The sequence below is a fragment of the Schistocerca serialis genome, chromosome 12, assembly GCF_023864345.2.
Source record: "Schistocerca serialis cubense isolate TAMUIC-IGC-003099 chromosome 12, iqSchSeri2.2, whole genome shotgun sequence".
Classification (NCBI taxonomy): Eukaryota; Metazoa; Arthropoda; class Insecta; order Orthoptera; family Acrididae; genus Schistocerca; species Schistocerca serialis.
This window is the reverse complement of record NC_064649.1, coordinates 177,813-200,583: the sequence shown is the minus strand read 5'-3', so window position 1 is coordinate 200,583 and position 22,771 is coordinate 177,813. Positions and strand designations below refer to the sequence as shown.

At 45.7% G+C, this 22,771-nt stretch overlaps 1 protein-coding gene across 1 annotated transcript in view; it reads right to left on the bottom strand.

Moving 5' to 3' along the window:
- Positions 1 to 22,771, bottom strand: part of LOC126428335 (neuronal acetylcholine receptor subunit alpha-4-like) — a 588,239-nt gene that overhangs the window by 465,795 nt on the left and 99,673 nt on the right. The window contains exon 3 of the mRNA XM_050090270.1: positions 8,521 to 8,828. Within this exon, the coding sequence (XP_049946227.1) occupies positions 8,521 to 8,828 (308 nt within the window). The remainder of the gene's footprint in view (positions 1 to 8,520; positions 8,829 to 22,771) is intronic.

Below are 22,771 nucleotides of genomic sequence, written 5' to 3'. Positions count from 1 at the left end.
ATCAATCACTTTCGGAGAGCAGTTTGGAAACTCTCCACAATGATGCCAAATTCTTCCAGTTTCCTTGTGCTGTAACTGTACAAAGCATGTTACAGCAGAAAAAAACAATGTTTCAAACGACAGAGGGTCACAAGAACAGACTCTTGTGGCTTACAGTATACTGTGGGATACGGTCGGCCTCCTACGGTATAGGTGATGAAACTTTAAACTAGTCTGTGCAGTGGATCAATACCTGTATATTTAATAGGATCGTCACATGTGCTTGAAGCCGGTACGCACGTGGTATTTGCCATCGATATACGGGAGGAGAGAGATGTGGTAAAAATCTTATCGAGTTCTCTATCGGATGTAGTTAGTGGAGCTGAGGGATATGGATCTGTAGAACCTGCTTGTAGTTTGGAGAAGCACCACAATGCATTACCAAAACCCATGTCCTTCCTCCAGTTCCCATAGTGTCTTTTATACTACGAGGTGCATTCAAGTTCTAAGGCCTCCGATTTTTTTCTCTGGACTGGAAAGAGATAGAAACATGAGCATTGTTTTAAAATGAGGCCGCGTTCATTGTCAATACGTCCCAGAGATGACAGCACCGTACGGCAGATGGAATTTTACCGCCAGCGGCGAGAATGAGAACTGTTTTAAATACTTAAAATGGCGACGATTTCCTTACTTGAACAGCGTGCAATCATTCGTTTTCTGAAATTGCGTGGTGTGAAACCAATTGAAATTCGTCGACAGTTGAAGGAGACATGTGGTGATGGAGTTATGGATGTGTCGAAAGTGCGTTCATGGGTGCGACAGTTTAATGATGGCAGAACATCGTGTGACAACAAACCGAAACAACCTCGGGCTCGCACAAGCCGGTCTGACGACATGGTCGAGAAAGTGGAGAGAATTGTTTTGGGGGATCGCCAAATGACTGTTGAACAGATCACCTCCAGAGTTGGCATTTCTGTGGGTTCTGTGCACACAATCCTGCATGACGACCTGAAAATGCGAAAAGTGTCATCCAGGTGGGTGCCACGAATGCTGACGGACGACCACAAGGCTGCCCGTGTGGCATGTTGCCAAGCAATGTTGACGTGCAATGACAGCACGAATGGGACTTTCTTTTTGTCGGTTGTGACAATGGATGAGATGTGGATGCCATTTTTCAATCCAGAAACAAAGCGCCAGTCAGCTCAATGGAAGCACACAGATTCACCGCCACCAAAAAAATGTTTTGAAGAACAAATTCCTTCCTGCACTGTAACAAAAACGTCCGGGAAGGGCTGCACGTGTGCTGTTTCACCAAGACAACGCACCCGCACATCGAGCTAACGTTATGCAACAGTTTCTTCGTGATAACAACTTTGAAGTGATTCCTCATGCTCCCTACTCACCTGACCTGGCTCCTAGTGACTTTTGGCTTTTTCCAACAATGAAAGACACTCTCCGTGGCCACGCATTCACCAGCCATGCTGCTATTGCCTCAGCCATTTTCCAGTGGTCAAAACAGACTCCTAAAGAAGCCTTCGCCGCTGCCATGGAATCATGGCGTCAGCGTTGTGAAAAATGTGTACGTCTGCAGGGCGATTACGTTGAGAAGTAACGCCGGTTTCATCGATTTCGGGTGAGTAGTTAATTAGATAAAAAATCGGAGGCCTTAGAACTTGAATGCACCTCGTACATCATGCTGAAGGAGCAGTCTTCGTTTCCATCGAATGGTCAAAACACAGTTCTGTCACAGTAACTTAGCTTTGCCTGTTTCTACACGGGTTGCCAAAGGTGGTAGATATAACTTTCTCCAACTTCTACTCAGTTCTGACTTACATTGGAACAATCACATGCGCAAAGCTGTAGGGGTGGTAGTGCAGAGTGTGAGGGGAAGTTGCATGATACATAGGGGCTACCTAAAGACATTTTGGAATTATACTGTAGCGGATAGGTTCGAGAGAGGTGGCTCGTTTCGAGATATGAGAGTGCCAGAAATATGATGTGGCATCGAGGCAGAATGGGTTACAAATACTGGAGAAACATCTGGTGGCGGCAGCGTGAGAGGGGTTGCAGATACCTGTTTCAAACCACGCTCCTTAGCCGAATCACTTTCAAAATTCGATAATTGTATTACGAGGGCGCAGGGATGGCGATGTGTAACCGCACTGCTGGTGTGATAGTATGCACTCCGGCGATCACCATCTATATTCAGCGTCACGATAATTGTCTGGAAAAAACACATCATTCATAGGTAATGCCATGTGTGGATTTATAAAGCCGGTATAGCTTTAAACATGGATACTTGTGTGCACCTGTAGAACCATGACCGCTTGTGATGGTAATATGGTGGAATTTACCTTCTTTTTTAACATATCGCAGTCATCGTCTGCAGTCATTTATTGGTGAAGCATTATACTTGGTAGTAGGCGGTGCATGATAGGTTCGCCTTGAGCATCAGGCTTAAAAAGTATGTGTTTGTGTTTCGACATGTGCTATGGAAGACTATGTCCAGTCATAAGGAAGGATTGTGATGGCAAAGGGGAGAGTATGTCAAGTCATAAGAATTGTACAGATACTTCTGTTTCCAGAGCCACACCTGTCAGCACGGTGATTTCTGATACTTTCGCTCACTGCTGAATGTTGTTCAACTGAGACCGCAATCGTAACATTTAGTTGTAAGTACAGTGATAAAACATATATGTGACCGGTTTCCTAAAATGATTCTACTTGTGTGTCCTTGGCATGCAGAGCCAGTGACGGGAATGATTCACGTTTCATGTTAACAGTAGAAACTGTCCGAATGGAGAGGCCTGTTGGAGTGTAGGAATGTAGCTGACTTAACCGTATTGTCCTCTAGACAGTTGAATACCGAACTAATACTTAGTATGTGTTGGGTGGCTTTCGTGATCGAGTGGAAATTTGACAAAATTCAATACAGACGTGTGTTTGCGCTGGGCCATTATTACCTCCCATGTAAATTGTTCATTTTGCTGCTTCTTCACATTTGTCTTCTTTATTTAGCTGAGAGAAGATCGATTGTGTGCGTCTAGCAGGTGGAAGACACGTTTGCTAGTTCTCTAGACATGAGAAACACCTTTGTTGACTTCGTAAATTATAGGAATGATTTGGAATCTGTTACATCACCGACTTCGGTATTCACAAGTGCAAATATCATTTTCCTCTATTTGTTTCGAATTCTTCGCAGACGGGATAGGTTTCTAGCTACACAGTGGTCTAGAGCACGCTCCACCTCGCTAATGTCTGGAGTTTGTAGAGAGGTAATTTCCAGCCTATATCTTCGGAATTATGCTGCACGAGTGATCAGTAGCATACTGCTGTGTGCTCGATATCGAGAAGTACCGCGAAAATCGTATAATATTATGGCAAACCACGAGAAAACACACGTGTTCTTGTAATCCCAGAGTCTGGAGATGAGCACAGAAAAGCAAGCAAGGAAGCAGGTTCGGACCAGAAACAGTAATGCATTTATTCTGAGGGGGAATGAGCCCCAATTTGTAGAATAGTTTCGAGAGTGACTTCAGTCTGCTGAGGGCACTCTGGTCACCCGCTGACGTAGCAGGGAAGTATCTAGTGATGCGAGGAGCGTATAAGGTGCTCTCTGTCTTCGCAGTATGTGCACAAATGGTGTAAAAGGACTGATTTTGTATGGCACAGTATAAGAATTGTATGTTTACTACATCAGCACAGTACATGGTGATATATTGCTGGGTTGGAGATCGGTTTCCTGCTCTGATATTCAAGCTCCTGTCCTTAGTGGGAGATATGTAGGGCACTTTGCGAGGTTTAGTTGTCAGTGCAATATCGCGATCAGTGTAAAATAATTTTTTGCTGCTGAAAGTCTCATCTGCAGAAAGAAAAAAAAAAGGCGGATGGTGCTTCCACGCTGGCGGCATCAGTAATTCTGTGGGTAAATTCGATAAGAGCCAATCATAATCCCCCATTCATTCACAAGACACACTTTGTGCTGCGATATAGGAGTCTCTACATAGTGGTGAGAACGTTTGTGTATGTTGAAAGCAGGAAGGGTAACACGTGATTCGTGGGGTTCCATGTTAGGACTGTGAGGAAAAACGAATTCGCATTTTGCTTGTTCTATCGATAATGATGATGACTACAGTACACCAACCCTTGTCGGTGATGTCGTTCCAAGCATTACGTCCGTGGGTGCGGTATTCGTTATCACACTTAGTGCCAGAAACCTGTCCTTCATAACACTTGTTTGAGAGAATCTTGGCAGGATGCAGCACCTTCCAGAAGCGCTGATTCAAAGACTTTGTCAGATAATTTCCTAGGACTGAGGATAATCGAGATACATAGCCGGTGTGAGTGTAGGCATATAATAATTTTATCAGGTGCTGTACACATATAAAAGATAACAGCGCTGTTTGTGTAAAATGTGTATATATGTGTGTCCTATCATGAGGGGTGTATAGATTCAGTACATTGATAACTATGAGGGTATGAGATAGATTTTTTACATGGAGAATTATGTGCACTATACATTCTGAGGTTCATTCCAAAACCACAGCTGTCAAGAGGAGGATTACCTGTACATCGATTGTTGTCAGACTGTAGCAGCAATCGTAATATTTAATTGTAGTTACATGGGTAAATACGATGTATGAATCATATGTTCCTGGCTTCCAATATTCTTGTGTGTATTTCATGAACTGTAGACAACTTTTGTGGGTTTAACTGTCAGTGCAATTTAGCGATCTGTGCAAAATAATTTGGAAGTCTCATCTGCAGAAAACAATGGCAAATGGTCCTCCCACTGGACCTGCACCACAGCCACGTGTCATCGCGCCAGCAATGGTAAACACATGTGCGCGTGGTCCAGTGGATGACTTGGTGCTTATTTAGATAGATATGTGACATCAACGTAACACTCGAAGAACTTTCACATGGCGTCAGCAGCAGAGCGAGAGTGATGGCCCGCAGTGGCTTGCTTGTGGCGTCGACGCACTCTGCAAATAGGTCTTCGCTCCCGTCCTGTCACGTCAGCAATGATGCCTAGGTGAACACGTATTTCGAGAGGAATTTCTCAGGTAACAAGTAATATAGGGATGTCGCCGGCTCATGCTTGAGGGACCCAAACAGGCACCTGTGCATGGCTTGGCAGCTGACGGCTGCATCACTTTGTGGGGCAGTGCACCCCAACTTCTGGGAGCATGTGCGGTTAAGTGGAGAGGGGGGCAGTGGGGGGATGCGTGGGCACATTGTTTGTGTGTCTGATGCATTATTTTGTGAGCACATCTGTAGGCTGTGCTATGCATTATTTGGACAGTTTACGAGTTGATTTCATGTCTGTACGTCAGTGTACTGCATTATTTAGGAGAAGTTTGCATCTCTGTACTGAAATTATTTCGTAATTCAGGAGTTGTTTGCGTGTCTGCAGAGCATTATTTGGAGTAGTTTACAGGTCTGGGCTGTGTCGTGTAACCCCAAGCATGTCAGAGAGTGTGTTTTGTATCAGTGTGATAAATATACCATCTTTCAAAATCCATCCGTAAATAAATTGTTCCAAAGTAAATAAAGTACACTCCTTCCTCTCTCCAGCAGCCCAGGGCAGGCTGAGTCATTTTCCTCTTCAGACAGCCATCTTGGGTTATGTCACAAAATGGATGACAGCTCCCTCTGGTGACAGTACTGTGTACTAGGTCCAGACCTCATGGTGAACACACTGTTTCTCGCCAAAATCCGCCATCTTCGATAACGGTATTTGCATCATCAGCTGGTGTCATGACGCCATCTCGGATTACATCGTGGATGAGAGTGCCCTCTGGTGGCACTACTGTGTACTAGGCCATTTGGAGTCTGGACCTGGTGGTAAACACACTGGATGGGTGGACTGCATCAAATTGTTTAAATTAAGACTGGTGCATGCAAAATAATAGACTTATGTCCAGCACAGGTTGAGTCCTCTCCCAGCCATTTGCCATGATGAGGTGGTGTTCGGGTGACTTAGAGTAGTGGAAGTAGCCCAACTGCCCTTTCTTTCCTGCCATTTTCTTAGGTTAGTAGACGTGTGTTGCATTGCCCTGGTGGAATTTGAACTTCCCACCATTTTCTGGGGGAGGCAGTTAGTTTAGTGGAGGTAGTCCAATCGACCCATCTTCCCGCCAAAATTCAAACTTCCTGCCAAAATCCATCATCTCGGATGACGTCACGGCCATCGTCTTGGATGACACCGTGAGCTGTTGCCGAGTCTACACGCCGCCATCTTGGATGACGTCATCCCCGCCATATTGGATACATCTGGTAAAAATGGAGAATGGGGCACAAACTGCTTTGTCCCAATACTCAGGTGGAGGCATTTTCGAAACGAATAACTTTGTAAACTGTTCGTGTGTCGCTGTGGTTAAAGTATATTGCGAGTGGAAAACTGGCGCTATTCAGAATGGGCACCAGAGGTAACTGTGGTGCACCACAGGCCACAGATGACAAAGACGAACGCCAGCTGCGGAGACGTGTACGGGCGAATAGACGTGCGACTGTCTAGCAACCGACTGCCGAGATCACTCAAAGAGCCACCGACAGTGTCTCCTCGAAGACCGTTTATTAACGTTGCTGCGTACAGGCGTCCTAGTCGAGGGCCCTCGTCGACTGCTGTCCGTGGCGAGGACGACTGGAATTTGACTGCCAGTACCGCAGCTGCAAGTGTAGTGAGTGACGGAAGTTGGGCTTTTCAGATTACTGGCGTTTTGTGGTCGGTCAAATGGCAGTCGGGTTTACGGCCCGGCGACACTAGCAGGAAGAGTCGATGCCAGAGATGTCGTCATTCTGGAAGGCACAGCGGATCGGCACCAGTATGCGTCTGTCGTCGTTTTTCCTCGGCACGAAGACATCTAGCAGCAGGAAAATACCAGGTCTCACACCACTCACACTGTGCGTGGCTAGTTCAAAGAGCACCAGCACGAGAGACTACCGTGCTCTCCTGGCCACAAAAGAACCTGAATTCAAACCTAGTGGAGAATGTGTGGAACCACGTCGACATGGCTGTTCGCGGAACGAATCCTCGACCGAGAAACGTGGCGCAGCTGGGCGCGGCGCTGGGGTCGGCGCGGCTCCACATTTCGGTCGGCACCCTCCGGGACCTCACCGACTCTCTTCCCCGACGCCTCGCGGCGGCCCGCGCTGCAGGGGGCGGCTGTTCCGGCCGTCGGCAGGCGGCAGTGGGGCTGGACAGCGTGTGTCGTCTCAGAGCTGCCTCGTGCTAGGGCTGCTGCCGAACAAAGGCACCGGCCAATGTCGAGTACGCATCCTGCGCGGGCGGGGGGGCGTGTCGTGGGCGCGTGCCGCCGGAGGAAGCGTGTGCGTGCGTGCGTGCTGCGTACCTAGTTGCACCACCCCCTAACCTCCCCTCTCCTGGCCTGTCTTCGCTGCAAATACGACAGCACTGTCGCCCCGCGTAAGTTTCCAGTTCTCAGTGCGAGACGTAATTACACACAGAAACCAAAACAGAGTAATAGCGCTCACTTTGCATAAACACACATGTGGGAGTTTCCATCTGTGGAGCACGTGAGATCATCACAGTAGGATCGAGTATTTGAGTAGACCAGAATTTCCGGGGTCTCTGTAAATCGTTTAGAGTGAATACTCGCAGTATAAGGAGGGTTGCCCTGAAGAAGTGGCAGCGGCCGATGTCCTCTGCGACGAGCGCGAGCCAACCGTCTCCGAGGCGGCGGTACGGCCCAGCCTTACGGCTTTGTGCAGTTTCGAGCCATCACTATATTCCTACGGTGTATTATGTAGATGGCGTCTCGAAGGTTTGTGTTTGTATCTTTCAGTTGTAGATGTCGTTCGTACGTCTTCTTCATAACAAGTTTATTTCTTGTGAGCCGCGGATAGGACCGTGTTGTTTATAAGATGTATATAAGATGGCGATTTGCCGAGTGGAAGAGTACTTCGGATTCTGTTTTATACTTGACTAGTATATCGGTTTTGGCGATGCTCCTGTGAACTGCGGTGAACTGCAACACAGGCAGAGGTCTAGGAACATGCCGTTGTGGCCGAGCGGTTCAAGGCGCTTCAGTTCGTAACCGCGATGCTGCTACGGTCGCAGGTTCGAATCCTGCGTCGGGGACGGATGTGTGTCATGTCCTTAGGTTAGTTAGGTCGAAGTAGTTCTAAGTCTAGGGGACCGATGACCTCAGGTGTTAAGTCCCGTAGTGCTCAGAGCCATTTGGAGCAACCGGAGGTCTAGGTTTGGTTGTGTTTTGGCGACGCCGTCGAATGTTTCTCGGCAATCTGAGTTTTATATTCCACAACTTACCCTTATATCTCTAATAAAACATCTTTTTTCCATTGTCATGTAAGACTTTCAACACGTTTGGAGGCGTTAATAACGATGACGTTGCATCCAAAAACACCTATTGATGTTAGGTGTGGGGCCCACTATTTGTCGATTTTTATTTCGCTGTCGCCTCCGTGCAGCTACTAACATCGGTCGTCGACCGTTTCTGAAGACTCGAACCTCAATCATCGCTCCTGTGGGACGCTATGAACTACGTTTTCGCCGACCTCCTGCTGCAGAGCTGGCGTACAGTGAGAGAGAGAGGCCCGGCCGGCTGCGGCGCTGCGGCGGACGCCCTCTGCGGCACGGCTCCCGAAATAAGCGCCGCCCCCGCCGCCCCCGCGGGCTGCGGCAGTGATTAGGGCGCAGGGCGCAGGGTGAAGGAACGCCGCGCCGCGCCACGTGGCTTCGCGTGCTGCGCCGCTGCCGACAATTACGCGGCGCGGCGCGTCTGCCCGGCTGGCTTTGTTGCCGCTGCCACCCCCCACCCCCGCCTCCCACTCCCCGGCCGACACGTGCAGCGGCGGGCGTGTCGCTCGCTAATCGACCTCACGCTGACCCAGAATGCGAAGTCTCGCATTTAGCAGGGGGGCCGTTCCAACCCGTTCTCAGGTCCCCCCGGTGCAGGTGCTCTGCGGGCTCCAACCCTTACGGCGGAGCACCACATTAGTAGTGCGTGGGTAAGTCTGGCGGGAGGCGTGCTGGGCTAGTCCGTGCAACTGCGATGACCACTGTGTGCGGACGGGCGTCTACCTAGTAAGCAGGTGACCCGCGTTCGAACCCTGATCAGACGCACATTTTCAACTGTCCCCATCGCTGTCGATCAGTGTCTGGTCGCAGCGAATGTCTGCAATTCCTACGAGCGAAACTTTTAATAACTTGTGTAGAGCTACTTCGTCCTCACAATCAAATGAAGAGACAAGTATGCGATAATTTATTCTCTTCTACTCGGTCCGATTTTTCTTTATTTCATTGCTCTTCTGCTTTTGTTTTGTGTGTAGAATACCGATTTTCTTGTGAACCTCTTTCTGCATAGAATACGGTTGGGAAATAAATTCCCATTTTGGTAATTGTCAGCGCTATTTTGTTTCTATTCTCGACTGTCGTTTCCTTAGTTGTAGAAAATTGCAGCACAGAGAGATAAACTGTTACAAAAATATGTTGCATTAAATATACGAAGCGAAACAGCGACTCAAATAACGTCCGCCTTCTCATCAAAGTTTCTGTCAGTCAACATTTCTCGCAAACGTATCAGAGCCGATCTGTACTTGACAAACACAGACAAGTGAAAAACGAACTATCCCTGACAAACACGTCAAACATCACAATACAAGGCGAAATCGTAAATCTGACAAACTGATCGTTTGCGAGGCCTTAGCGAGAGAGGCAGTGGCAGAGCCCGGCCCACCCCCTGTATTAGCACCGCAGCCGCCCACTTTTCCGATCCCGCGACTTGGCGACCGCTGCATGATTAAATTCCTCCCCAAGTGGGCCGCGGCTCTCCACACAGCCGCCGGCATAGTTGGCCTCTCAAGTCTGCCGCCGCAGCTCCTGGGGCCCGGCCTCTCCCACACCGCCCCGGGCTGCGGGCTGTGCACACCGCTACCGGGGTCACGCGCGTCAAAAATTCACCGCCTACCTCGTTCGTTTAACTTGAAAATCTTTTCTCTCACTACTCTATACTCCACACTCGTTTCCATTTTTTAGCGTTCCGTACGTTAAACGGCAAAAACGGAGCCGTTATGCACTCTCATCAGAATATCAAAGTGATTGACGTGTAGCTGTTCACAGGGCAGCCAACACAGCCGCGCCTCCTGTTCTCAAATCCCTCTGCTGCTGCAGACGACTGTCGCGGCCAGTTGTCGTCCGGTTCGCTGTGTGCTTTGTTTCTCCGTTTACTTTGCGCTACAGAATGACTGAAGCTCGTAGTGGAAGTGTGCAAAAAACGTGCATACTGACATCGAGTTCAACTATCTGCTTATATTTTGCGTGGTCAGACAGGTGAATTTGTGTGCTCGGTGCGAGAATATTTCGAGAAAGAGAGAACAATGGTGCAACTCTATTGCCTCTAACAGAGATAGTCGAAAGAACTGCAGACGCCTCGGAGATATACAAAAACTTTGTCGTCAGATTTGGCAAGGGAAAATACTGTGCAGAAGAGTCTGGTCCATAAGAAGTGCGGACAGCCGGAAAGAAGAGAAGCACAGAACGGGGTGGGAACACTTTGACGGGGTGAGCCCGTGGTACAGCCACAGTGTGAGGTCCAGCAGTTCAGCACAGCTGCTGGGGCGACTTGACGTACATCGCTTCAGGATGTCTCATTAACGCGTTTCGTGGCAAATTTATTTTTATGACTCTTGTATCAATGAAATTCAACGTAATGAGAAATGGCAACGAAATTCAACAGAGCAGCTTTATGAGGCTGCCGTTTCAGGGCGAAATTTAAATCGACAAATTTATATTTCATTGCCATTTTATTTGAACGTTAAATAGAAAAACACAGAATGTTAATGACTGTTACTTATTTTACTTTTCACCAAAGGATCAACATCTGGTACCATTTTTTTAAGTAATACTAATTCGAAGCCAAGCTCTTAAGCCTGCCAGTGAGCTTCTGTGGACGGATTTCGTTCTCTTCATTGCATAAAAAAAGCGGCGCGTACATGTAAGTCTAAACACTGACATAATCGTAGCTGCAGAATTCCAGCACATTGAAGAACAGAAGTCGATGACACTAATTTTCCTATGAAACTATAATCATCCAAACGTCACACTGTACCTTCTACCTCTAGCTCAGCTTCCACATTGTCTGCATAAGCCGAAAGTCAGTGAAACTGCGCGACTCCTTGCAAGGTGAAACGCAGTTTATTGTACCTTGATCTAACTGCAGATTCATTCGTTGAACGTTCCTCGACTAAAACAAAAATGTATATTCGTACTGAAAATGTTGGCAACGTTACTAAGATGTTTATTTCTCTGCTGCCATATGATGAATATTATCTTTAGTCATATCGCTTAAAAGCGGTTTTTTTCCTTTTTTTCACATCACCTTCTCGCTGTTCGCCTTCCAAGTGTCCGTAATCTTTTGCATGGAAGCTTTTTCTTTCTGTTCAGTGTTTTGAAGCGCATTAATAGAACACTGAGCGTGTGAAGATACCACCACGTACAACAAATATGTAGACTACGCATCCTGCACTGATGGATTGATGTTGATGTGTCTGACTGCTCTGAAGTTTCTACCCCTTTAAAACATGTACTCTCTCTTGTAAGGGGACACTCCATCCTAAAACTTCAATTTTTTCAAAAGAGATTTCATGACTATTTCACATCTTTGGAGTGTTAGCTCTTAGATCCCAAAATGATTTGTCTGTATTCGAATTACGTTAAGACACATTTGAAATACCGCCTGCATAAGGGGGTGTGGCACACAAAAGGAGCCAAAGATAATCTTTTATTTCCATCGTCATCAAACAGAAGCAGCGTTACACCGAATCTGGCATAAAGTCAGACTGGGTAAAACAAGTTGCAAGATTACCAGGAAAACAGAAGCGAAACTATTGGCAGTCAGTCGTTGGAAATCAATTCCTTTACCTGTTGACTGTGTAAATATAAATTTAGGGAATACGATGAAGTGCAATCAACAAGTTCCAAGGAAACAGCCATTGGCTTAGGATCAAATGCTCCTACCACTGTACGTCTTCAAAAAGACTGTGGGTAGATTTTTATTCAGAAAAATTCGAGAAAAAGCTATCTTGATCTTGAAATTACAAGAAGAAGCCTCATATAAGCAAGAAGGGCTAATGTTATGGCGCTGGTGAATTTTAATGGGATGTCTCTTCATCAACATTCTTTTTTGATAAAATGTTAAAATTCGTTTCACGATAAGTTTGTTGTTCTAAGCTTAGTGCCTACGTTTTCATCATAATTATTAACCAATCTGAACGAAACTTTTGCAGCGAGTGGTTTAATGTGTATGCGTATTTCTGTGCATTAATACTATCGAAAATGTAATTTGTTTACTTTATCATTTTATGTACCGATAATCAGAGAAAATTTAAGGCTGGAATTATAAATAAACACTGAAAACAAAATTTTTATATTTCTCACAAAATTAATGCACAGAACCGTTGTACAATGTGTTGAGAATGAACTTACAGAATCTGTCATGTGAAAATTGTGCTGTGAATACCAAAAGCTGGTTCTCAACAATACCATTTTAATCATATTAAAAATTCCAAACTCGAAAACCAATGAAGTTACGGACTTGTAAACTCGGGCACTGCTACACCTCTACGCAATTTCCCCTTAAGCACTGCGCCATATTTGCTGTATGTCGGTGTCTAAGGCAGCGCTGCGTCACGCTCGCAACATAGGCGGCGAGCGAGCGCGATCGCATCCTCAACAGGCCTGCTGCAGTCTACAACATTTGTTACTATAAGATAGCTTTCACATTTGTTTAAGGTTGCAAAACTGCGATCAGTCATTTTTTATGATGATTTATTTTGTCTTTGCTAGTTTCATACTGGTTTGCTTATCTTCTAACGCAGGGAGAAAGTACGGATTTCATTGCACGACGATTTTTTATTCGGCGTCCGCCCACACAAATTTTAATTCTAAGAACCTTTCAACGCGAATGCTGCGATTATTACCTAGAAAGAACTTTGTCTTTGAGTAATTTGGTCAGTCTTCATTAGGGAGTATTTTACAAATTTCGAGGGCTATTTTGCCGACGTCATTCCCAGGCAACACGACGAGGAGGTAGCCTCCTTTCGTTTCCCATTAAATTTATATACAACATTAAACTACTATTCGATATTTACAAGTGTTTCAATGAGTCTGACGTTTTCTTCGTCATTTTAACTCCTGTGAGTAGGCCACACAAGTCAGAAACGATTTTCAGTTCCCATCATTATCGGGATTCTTAAAAGCCTTTGCAATCGTTCAATCAGTCTTTATTGCTATTTCTTCTATTCCCATTGTTTAAAATTAGTGTGTCAACTGGTGGCCGTGGTACTTACTCTCCATCCTCTCGGAGGTGAACTTTTGATATTAATGCGTTTATTCTTCAGTTCCATCCTACTGAGACGTTATTAGAGCGATGGCGCCTTCCACTGCAGTTCCACTCCTCTCTTGGCTTATGTTCGGCTGGTCCACAAAAAGCCCGAAGCTTCTGGTTTTCAGGCGAGCTCTTCCGAATACACAGTTAACGGTCATCCATCATTTCATAGGGATGATGTACTACAGCAGAACACATTCTTGAATGAGATTTTCACTCTGCAGTGGAGTGTGCGCTGATATGAAACTTATTGGCAGATTAAAACTGTGTGCCGGACCGAGACTCGAACTTGGGACCTTTGCCTATCGCGGGCAAGTGCTCTACCAACTCAGCTACCGAAGCACGACTCACGCCCCGTCCTCACAGCTTTACTTCTGCCAGTACCTCGCCTCCTACCTTCCAAACTTTACAGAAGCTCTCCTGCGAACCCTGCAGAACTAGCACTTCTGAAAGAAAGGATATTGCGGAGACATGGGAGATGTTTCCAGTTTGGAAGGTAGGAGACGTTTGGCGGGGTATTTCCTCTTAGGCTGGAACGATACCGCAACACTGAACTTGTCTCCGGATGTGGTAAGGGGGCTTCCGCATGCCATGAAGAGTACAGGGTGCAGCCAGCCGCAGGTGGTGCCCCATGTCGGTAACAATGCCGCGCGTCGCTTTGGGTGGGAGGAGATCTCTCTGGTTTCGGGCGGCTAGCGGAAATGGTAAAGACTGCCGGCCTTGTTTGCGACATGAAGGCGGAGCTCAGCATCTGCAGCATCGTCGACGGAACCGACTGTGGTCCTTCAGCGCAGAGCCGGGTGGAGGGTCTGAATCAGAGGCTCAGACCGTTCTGTGACCGTGTAGGCTGCGGATTCCTTGACTTGGCCATTGCGTGGTGGTTTTCCGGGTTCTGCTTAATAGGTCAGAAATTTACCACACACAGGAAGCGGCTAAATGGGGAACGGGGGCTGTGTGGAAGGGACTGTGTGGTTTTTTTACGTTAGAGGGTCTCAGGAAACCACGAAAGGGCGTCCGTCTAAGAGTGGGCAGGTAAAACACTGTGAAGTAGTTGTAAACTGTCGTAGCTGTGTTGGGAAAGAACCAGAGCCCCAAGCCCTAATAGAAAGAACTGAAGCTCAAATAGAAGTACGGAAAAGTGGCTAAAGCCGGAAATAAGTTCAGCCGAAATTTTTCACACGTCCAAACAGTGTTCAGAAAGGATAGATTAAATACAGTTGGTGGTGGAGTATTTATTGCTGCCACAACAAGTAATTCACCTTGTAGCGAAATTGAAGTAGATAGTTCCTGCGAAATAGTATTGGTAGAGGTTAGGACTAAACTATTAGTTGGATCGTTTTACCGACCTCCCGCCTCAGAAGATTTGTTACTGAACAGTTCAAAGAAAACCTGAGTTTCATTTCAAATACGTGCCCCACTCATACAATTATAGTCGGTGGTGACTTCACTCTACCCTCGATATGCTGGAAAAATTATACGTTTAAAGCCGGCGGCAGGCATAAAACGTCATCCGAAATTGTACTGAATGCTTTCTCAGAAAATTATTCTGAACATTTCGTTCATGATCCCACTGGAAATGTAAATGGTTGCGAAAGCATACTTGACCTTTTAGCAACAAATAATTCTGGACTAATAGGGTGTATTATTACGAATATAGGGATTAGCGACCGCAAAGCAGTCGCTGCTAGGCTGAATACCGTAACACCCACCAAAAAGAAAAGCAAAGTACATCTGTTTAAAAAAGCTGATAAAAATGCCCTTAACGCCTTTTTAAGAGACGGTCTGCACACCTTCTGATCACGTAATCGTAGAAAAGATGTGGAATGATTTCAAAGAGATAGCCGGCCGGTGTGGCCGTGCGGTTCTAGGCGGTTCAGTCTGGAACCGCGCGAAAGCTACGGTTGCAGATTCGAATCCTGTCTCGGGCATGGATGTGTGTGATGTCCTTAGGTTAGTTAGGTTTAAGTAGTTCTAAGTTCTATGGGACTGATGACCTCAGATGTTATGTCCTGTAATGCTCAGAGCCATTTGAACCATTTTTTCAAAGAGATAGTATCGACGGCTACGGAGAAATATATACCACATAAGTTAATAAGAGATGGTACTGATCCCCCATGGTACACAAAACAGCTCACAACGTTGTTGCAGAAGCAACGAAAAAAGCATGACAAATTTAAAAGAACGCAAAATCTCAAGATTGGCAAAGTTTTGCAGAAGTTCGAAATATAGCGAGTACTGGAACAAGGGCGGCACAAGGAAAAAGTACCGTTATCCAAGATGGCGGTGATGACGTCATCCAAGATGGCGGAGTTTGGCAGGAAGTTTAAATTTTAGCGAGATAGTGCCACGCCCCTTCCCACCCCCCCCCTAACCCCCCAAAAATGGCATGAAGTTCAAATTCCAGCAGGATAATGCACCACACCCCAGTTATCTCTACTAAGGAAAGAAAATGATGGGAAAAAAGTACTTGTCTTTATTATTTAACTAATTTCAAGCAGGTGTGTTCTCCATTGGGTCTGCACTCCAACTGGCTTAGTTCATATCGTCGCCACCAGACGACACCAGTGACGTAAGGTGATGCGATTCAAGATGGCGGCACCCACTGTGTTCACCGCGAGCTCCAGAGCCCAAGTGCCTTAGTTCGTATCGGTGCCACCAGAGGGCGCTCTCCTGACGTCAGATGATGACGCACGTACCGGTATTCAAGATGGCGGCACCCACTGTGTTCACCGCGAGCTCCAGAGCCCAACTGCCACAGTTCATATCGTGGCCACCAAAGGGCGCTAGTGACCACACGGCATCGTCTGCTCTCTGTATAACCGGACACGCGCCGCGAGCGAGCGACTGCTTACATCACAGCCTCAAGTCCGCACCTTTTTACTCGCGCAAGGCATAGTCTTCTGTAAACATGCTAACGAATTTAACTGAACACAAGTGACACCAACATCTCTCATACAGCCTATAATGACCTAAGTACTTGATCCCATTTCAATTTTAATAATATTCAATAAGTCAATTTTCAGTTTCAATATTCAATGATCAATTGAAAAGTTCCACATTTACGCACTATCGGCGCAGTGTCCATTCGTGTCCTAGCACCGCTCACCCTAGAATGCTGCACTAGTCACGTTATTCGACTTCGTAGAACCTAGGACTCGGGGTCAATTTTTATGAACGCCACACCCACCTGGACGTGGAATCAAACAGTTAAAGTCTCCACCACGATCCTCAACCCAGCACCACGCCCCCTTACCGACCCATGTTGGCGGGCTAACATGTACTCACGTGACCAGCGCATGACGTCATCTGAGATGGTGGGGCGAAATGGCGGGAAAACAGAGCTGAAACAAGTCTTCACTTTCCAGGCAGTGTCTCCACCACGAGATTTACTGTCCAGCTGAAATAGTAAATATCACTGCCATCAGATCGTACTGTCTTCCCTCCTATGACTTAATCCCGGATGGTGGTCTGTAGGGGCGAGAATGATGCTAAAATTACTCAGGCTGCTGGGGAGAGTAAGTAAGGAGACCACTCAATTTACTTTCGAACATTTTATTTAGAGATCGAATATATTTATCACACTGAGGCTTGCCCTCACAATACACAGTCTGCAGACACGCAAACAGCTCCTAATTTACGCAAATGATTTAATTACAGACATTCAGACTCCTCCTACATAATTCAGCACAGTTATGTCTAGAGACGCTCAGTACTACAGTTTTCCTTACACCCACGTCACAGAACTCCCATACTCGAGACACCTCAGGCCAGCATTGTCTTTACCGTGGATGGCAGAATAGCGCAGCCTGCTTCCATCCAACAGGACATACGTGACGTGTTCAGCTATGCGCACCTTCCCCAGCATGGCTCACGCCGCGCCTCCCGGCGAAACGTCTGCATGGCGGCTCGCCGAGTAACAACATTCCCAACGTTATTCTTACGTCACATGGCCTTGTAAAAAAAAAATAGCCAACCCGACCTCTCCGGAATTGTTCATTCTCCCAGAAAAAATTAACGCTATGTTTCTATATGTCCCAGCGTGTATGCACAGATATTCCTGCTCTAACAGAACCTCCTTACGAAAATAACATCTAATGCTCTCATCCCACCGCTCCTAGCGTCTTTGCCCTCCATGTTTCAACATACGCAAACGTTCGCTCTGCTATGTACAGACCCCTATATCCCAGCACAAACGATGTCAATCAATCGAGCATTCTGATTTGGTCTTATCGAATTTACACGCCGGATTACTTATGCCGCCGATATCGAAGCACCTTCCACCTGTTGTTTCTCCTGCTTTCAGCCGTTATATTACACAGATCGCTAAATTGCATTCACAGTTAAAGCTGCAAAATTTTCTCCACATTATCAAATACATACCAGACCCAGAAGAATATTGCAAGACAGGAACATATTTACCACTGTAACTACAATGAAATATTACTATTGATGCTACAGTCTGACACTAATCAATGTACAGGTAATCTTTCCTCTTGGCGACTGTACCTATTAGTATTTATAGCGAATACGATTTTCCACTAACAAATTCTCACTTATACCCTCGTCATTATCAATCTGCTGAATCTGTACGTCCCTCACAGTTATCCTCTCTAGTCATGCCATAACATAAACCATACTAACTTAACAATGCAACACTGCAATATATACACATTTTACACAATATAGGCCACACTAACTTTACAATACAATATATACACATTTTAGACAAACAGTGCAGATATCTTTTACATCTGTACTGCACCCTAAAAAATCATCGTACGCCTACACTCACACCAGCTATACGTTACGATGATCCCCAGTCTTAGCGAAGCACCATCAGCCCTTTCTTTCTTTCTGCAGACGCGACATTCAGCGATAAGAAACTGCTTTACACTGATCACCATTTCGCACCGACAACTAAACCTCGCCAAGTGCCATACATATCGTCAAATACGCAAACACATCTACTCATCTACACTCTCCTACCACTGGGGCCAGGAGCTTCAATATTAGTGTGTTAAACCGATCTCAGCAATATGTCAACGCGTACCGTATATATCTAGTAAACACACAATTCATATCCTACGCCATACAAATCACACATTTTACATGAGAAAGCCGTCAGTGAATCGAAGTCACTCTCAGAACTGATGTACAAAGACACGCTCGTCTCCCCATCGGTACAATCTCTTTCTGGTCCGGACCTGCCTATTTGCTTGTGTTTCTTCAGACATCTCCAGACTCTGGGATTACATGAACACACCTATTTTCGCCATAATATTAGATCATTTTCGCTGTACTTCTCGATATCAAGCATACTGCAGTAGCCTACCTATCGCAAGCGCAACATAATTCCGAAGATATACACTGGAAATTATTCCTCTACAAACCCGAAACTTAAGCTACGTGGAGCGTGCTCTAGACCACTCAGTAACTAGAAACAAACACAAAAAACATCATATCTCCACCCGCGAATACCCATCTCGCTTATCTAACACGTTCCAAATCATTCCTATAATTTACAAGCCAACTAAGGTCTTTCCCATGTCTAGAGAACAGGCAACCATGTCTTCCACATGCCACTTGCACTCACCACAATCGATCTTCTCTCGACTAAAGAAAGGCGCCAAACGTGCAGAAGGGGTGAGCGGAACTGTTTACATGGGAGAGTACAACGCGCCACCTCAAATTTCCACTTGATCACGAAAGCTGCGCAACACACACAAAGTATTAGTTCCCTATCCAGTCGTGTAGAGGACTGCAAAGTGAACCCTTATACATGGGAGGGAATAGCACTCCAGCAGACCTCCGCATTCAGAAGACTGCTGCCGTTAATGGCGAACGTTAATCGGTACTTTTCATACACCGAAACATTCTACAAAACCGGCCACATATATCTTCTATCATTATACTTACAACTAAATGTTACGATCGCGGTCTCAACTGAATGGCATTCGGCAATGAGCGAAGTATCGGAAATACACCCCGCTGAAGGCTGTTGCTCTGGAAATGGAAATATCTGTACCTTCCTTACTACTGGACATACTCTTCTCTTTGCCATCGCAGTACCCCAAGTCAAATCCAAACCCACCTTACCGTTGAACATAGTCATTTCCTTTGCACAAAAACAAACTTTATAAACCTCATGCTGAAATGCGAACATATCCCGCATCCAGCACCAATACTATGTATAATAATTCGTCAATAACTGTTTGCCTACGATACGAAGTAATACTGACCGAAAATCAATGATCCGAGTGCATGTCTCTTACGTTCTTTCTGCGAGTCCTACCACTCTGTCATAGACGTAATCGACCAGATGTTAAAGAAAAAACACCATCCCAACAACTACTGCATGTTACTGTCAGGTTCTACAGGTGCGCACAAGTATTCATGTTAAATTCTATACTCTCTCTGCAAGTCGAGGTACGACGTTTCCCCTGAATGAGGTGTTTTCCGGACAGATACCGTGACGATGGTCGTACGAATGCGTATTATCAGCCAACGATGCAACCTCGTCATAAAATCAACGAACTTTGAAAGTGATTCTGCTAAGGAACGTCGTATGTAAGAGGAATTTCCGACTCCCTCACGCCGCCCAAACTAGAAAATTCTTTAATATTTGCAACGCATTTTGTCTCGAGACCGTATCAGAGGTTGCGCGATATATCCGCTGAGTTATAGGCGATGACTGACTGAGAAGAAGCACAAACATTATTAGAAGTAGTAGACGATGTGGTGCTAAGGAGAAAAAAATGTATACTAGCTTCCCAGGTCTCTAGTGTTACGCTATATGTTAGAAATTATGCCCATCATTTGGAGTCAGGTCTTTCCATTCGAGCACATACCTGCATAGACTCACACCCACAAGTGAATCATATATCTCGCACTCTCATATCTCTAAACGAGGCACCTTCATCGAACCTGTCTACTACAGCAAAATTACAATCTGGTTTTTGTCACACCCTACACATCTTGCAGTCGCACGCATTTCTACAGCTTTCCACAAGTGTTCGTTCCAATTTAAGTCGAAACTGAGCACAAGTCGGAGAAAGACATATCCACCACCTTCTGCAACCCGTATAGAAACAGAACGACCTGAGTTACTGCAACAGGAGGGTGTTTTGAGCATTCGGTGGAAATGCGCGCAATGTGGTATGTCCCCAAACTAGATACAAGTACTACAGATCCCTGTCCATTCAAATCAATCAGCCCAACCGTTATTCTCTGCCCTCCCAACATAGAAAAACTACGCACTACGAACGCTCGTACGATGTACAAGTCATCTGGGCATCGATGCGAATGCAATGACGCATAACTGCGGCGGACCAGCAGCGCGGAGAAACAGATTTCACAAAACTTCCCCAGAACAGCGCCGAGTGCAGCCATCCAAGCATTCCTGACGGCGCTCCCAGTCCCTCACCTCAAACTGCAGACGCCTATGTGGACACGATCCTATTAAATATATACCGGCACTTTAAAGTCTGATCACCTTTACTCTAGACCAGGGCTTCCCGCCGGCTCTTTCTAGGGGGTCCGCGGCCACCTTTCACCAAATCGTGTACAATAATGAGTAAAATTATTGAATAAAAACGTGAAAATCAAATTCATCACTATTTTTTTCGTGTGAAAAACGTGTGTACTTTTACTTCAGGTCATATTCCCACGCAGCCTTTGCGGTTCCTAAGTGAGAACGCATACACAGTTTAGTGCCGGAGAATGCGGCTTCTCTGATCGACTGTTTCGCAACAATACGGGGGTCGTTTGTGCGCCGGCTCACGGCGCTAGATGCGCGGAAACCATTTACGCATGCACGGAGCGAGCTTTGTCGACCAATCACAGCGCTCGTTGGCACGTATGCGGCCCCAGGCATCATTAAATGTTAAACTTGCCTTGTCAGTGCACTACCTATTTCATAAGTCGATTTTTGACCAGTTTATTACTTCTAACATGGATCGGTGGCTGAAGTCAGCATCATTGAAGAAGGGTGCAGTTTCTCCATCGCCTTCACAACAAGGGAAGTTTCCAGTTGAAATGAATGAGGAGGGAGGAGACCAAAGGAAGAACAATGACAAGAAGCTCCACAGCCCGATTTATTATGTGGAAACGCTGCAAGTACTCCACTGGTTGCAATATCCTGTGGAAGTGGAATAACCGAGAAGCGTTAGTACAACGAAAGCTATTTAGAAATGGGCTTTATGGAGACAAAGGAGGGTAAAGCTAAGTGTGTAATTTGTGCGCGAGTCCTCCCGAACAGTTCAATGGTTCCAGTTAGATTGCGCCGTCATTTTGAAGGTACTCACCCGGATTTCCAGGCCAAAGACATCGAGTTTTTCAAAAGGAAGAGTGCTGAACTAGCTGCTTCTCAGTATTGCATGAAAACTCGTGCTAAAACAATTAATGAAAATTCATTAAAAGCTTCTTTCTTGATTAGTTATCGAGTGGCAAAAACAGGCAAAGCTCATACCATTGCAGAAAATCTCGTAAAGCCGTGTGTCAATGATATTGTTTCTTGCATGCTAGACGAAACGGCAGCAAAGCTTGATCTTCGGTGCCATTACCAAACAATGTCAAGAGAAGCATTGTTGATATGTCACTTGATGTGGAATACGCTCTTGTTTCCAACACAATCCAACACAATTCATTTAATTCACTGATGTTGCAGGATTAGCGATTTTATTGGCTTTTGTCCGTTATGAATACTCTGGATATTTTGAGGAGGACCTCTTATTGTGCAGACCACTACCTGTCAACACAACAGGTGCTGAAATATTCCGTCTATTGGATGATTTTTTAAGGACTAACGAAGTTTCATGGTCTATTTCATAGATGTGTGCACACATGGTGAAAAACCTATGACGGGTCCGACAGTCGGAGCAGTAACGAAAACAAAAGAAACGCCAAGAATTGCAGCAGTAGTCATTGTGCTCTCCACAGATACGCTTTAGCTACGAAAAAAACGCCTGTTTCGTTCAAGAAAGGTTTATACGAATCTATTCAAATCGTTGACTACGTCAAATCAAGGCCGTTGAAGTCAAGACTTTTCACAATACTGTGTAACGATATGGGAAGCCTTCATCGTTCCCTGCTTCTCCACACTGAAGTGAGGTGGCTCTCGCGTGGGAATGCACTCTCTCTGTTGTACAAATTAAGATTGGAAATCTTAGCTTCTTTTTGGAGCATAAAACCAAATTAGCAGACCTTATTAATGACGAAAATTGTCAATGTATACTTACCCATTTATCAGATATTTTCTCTAAAATGAACGAAATGAATATTTCACTCAAAGGGCAAAGTGAAACAAAGGTCGGTCGACAAAGTTCGAGCATTCATGAGGAAAATCAATTTTTGGGCAGAGTGTGTCGAGGAGGGGGAGGTCGAGTGCTTTCCTGTTCTCAAGGAGTTTTTGAAAAACAAAACAT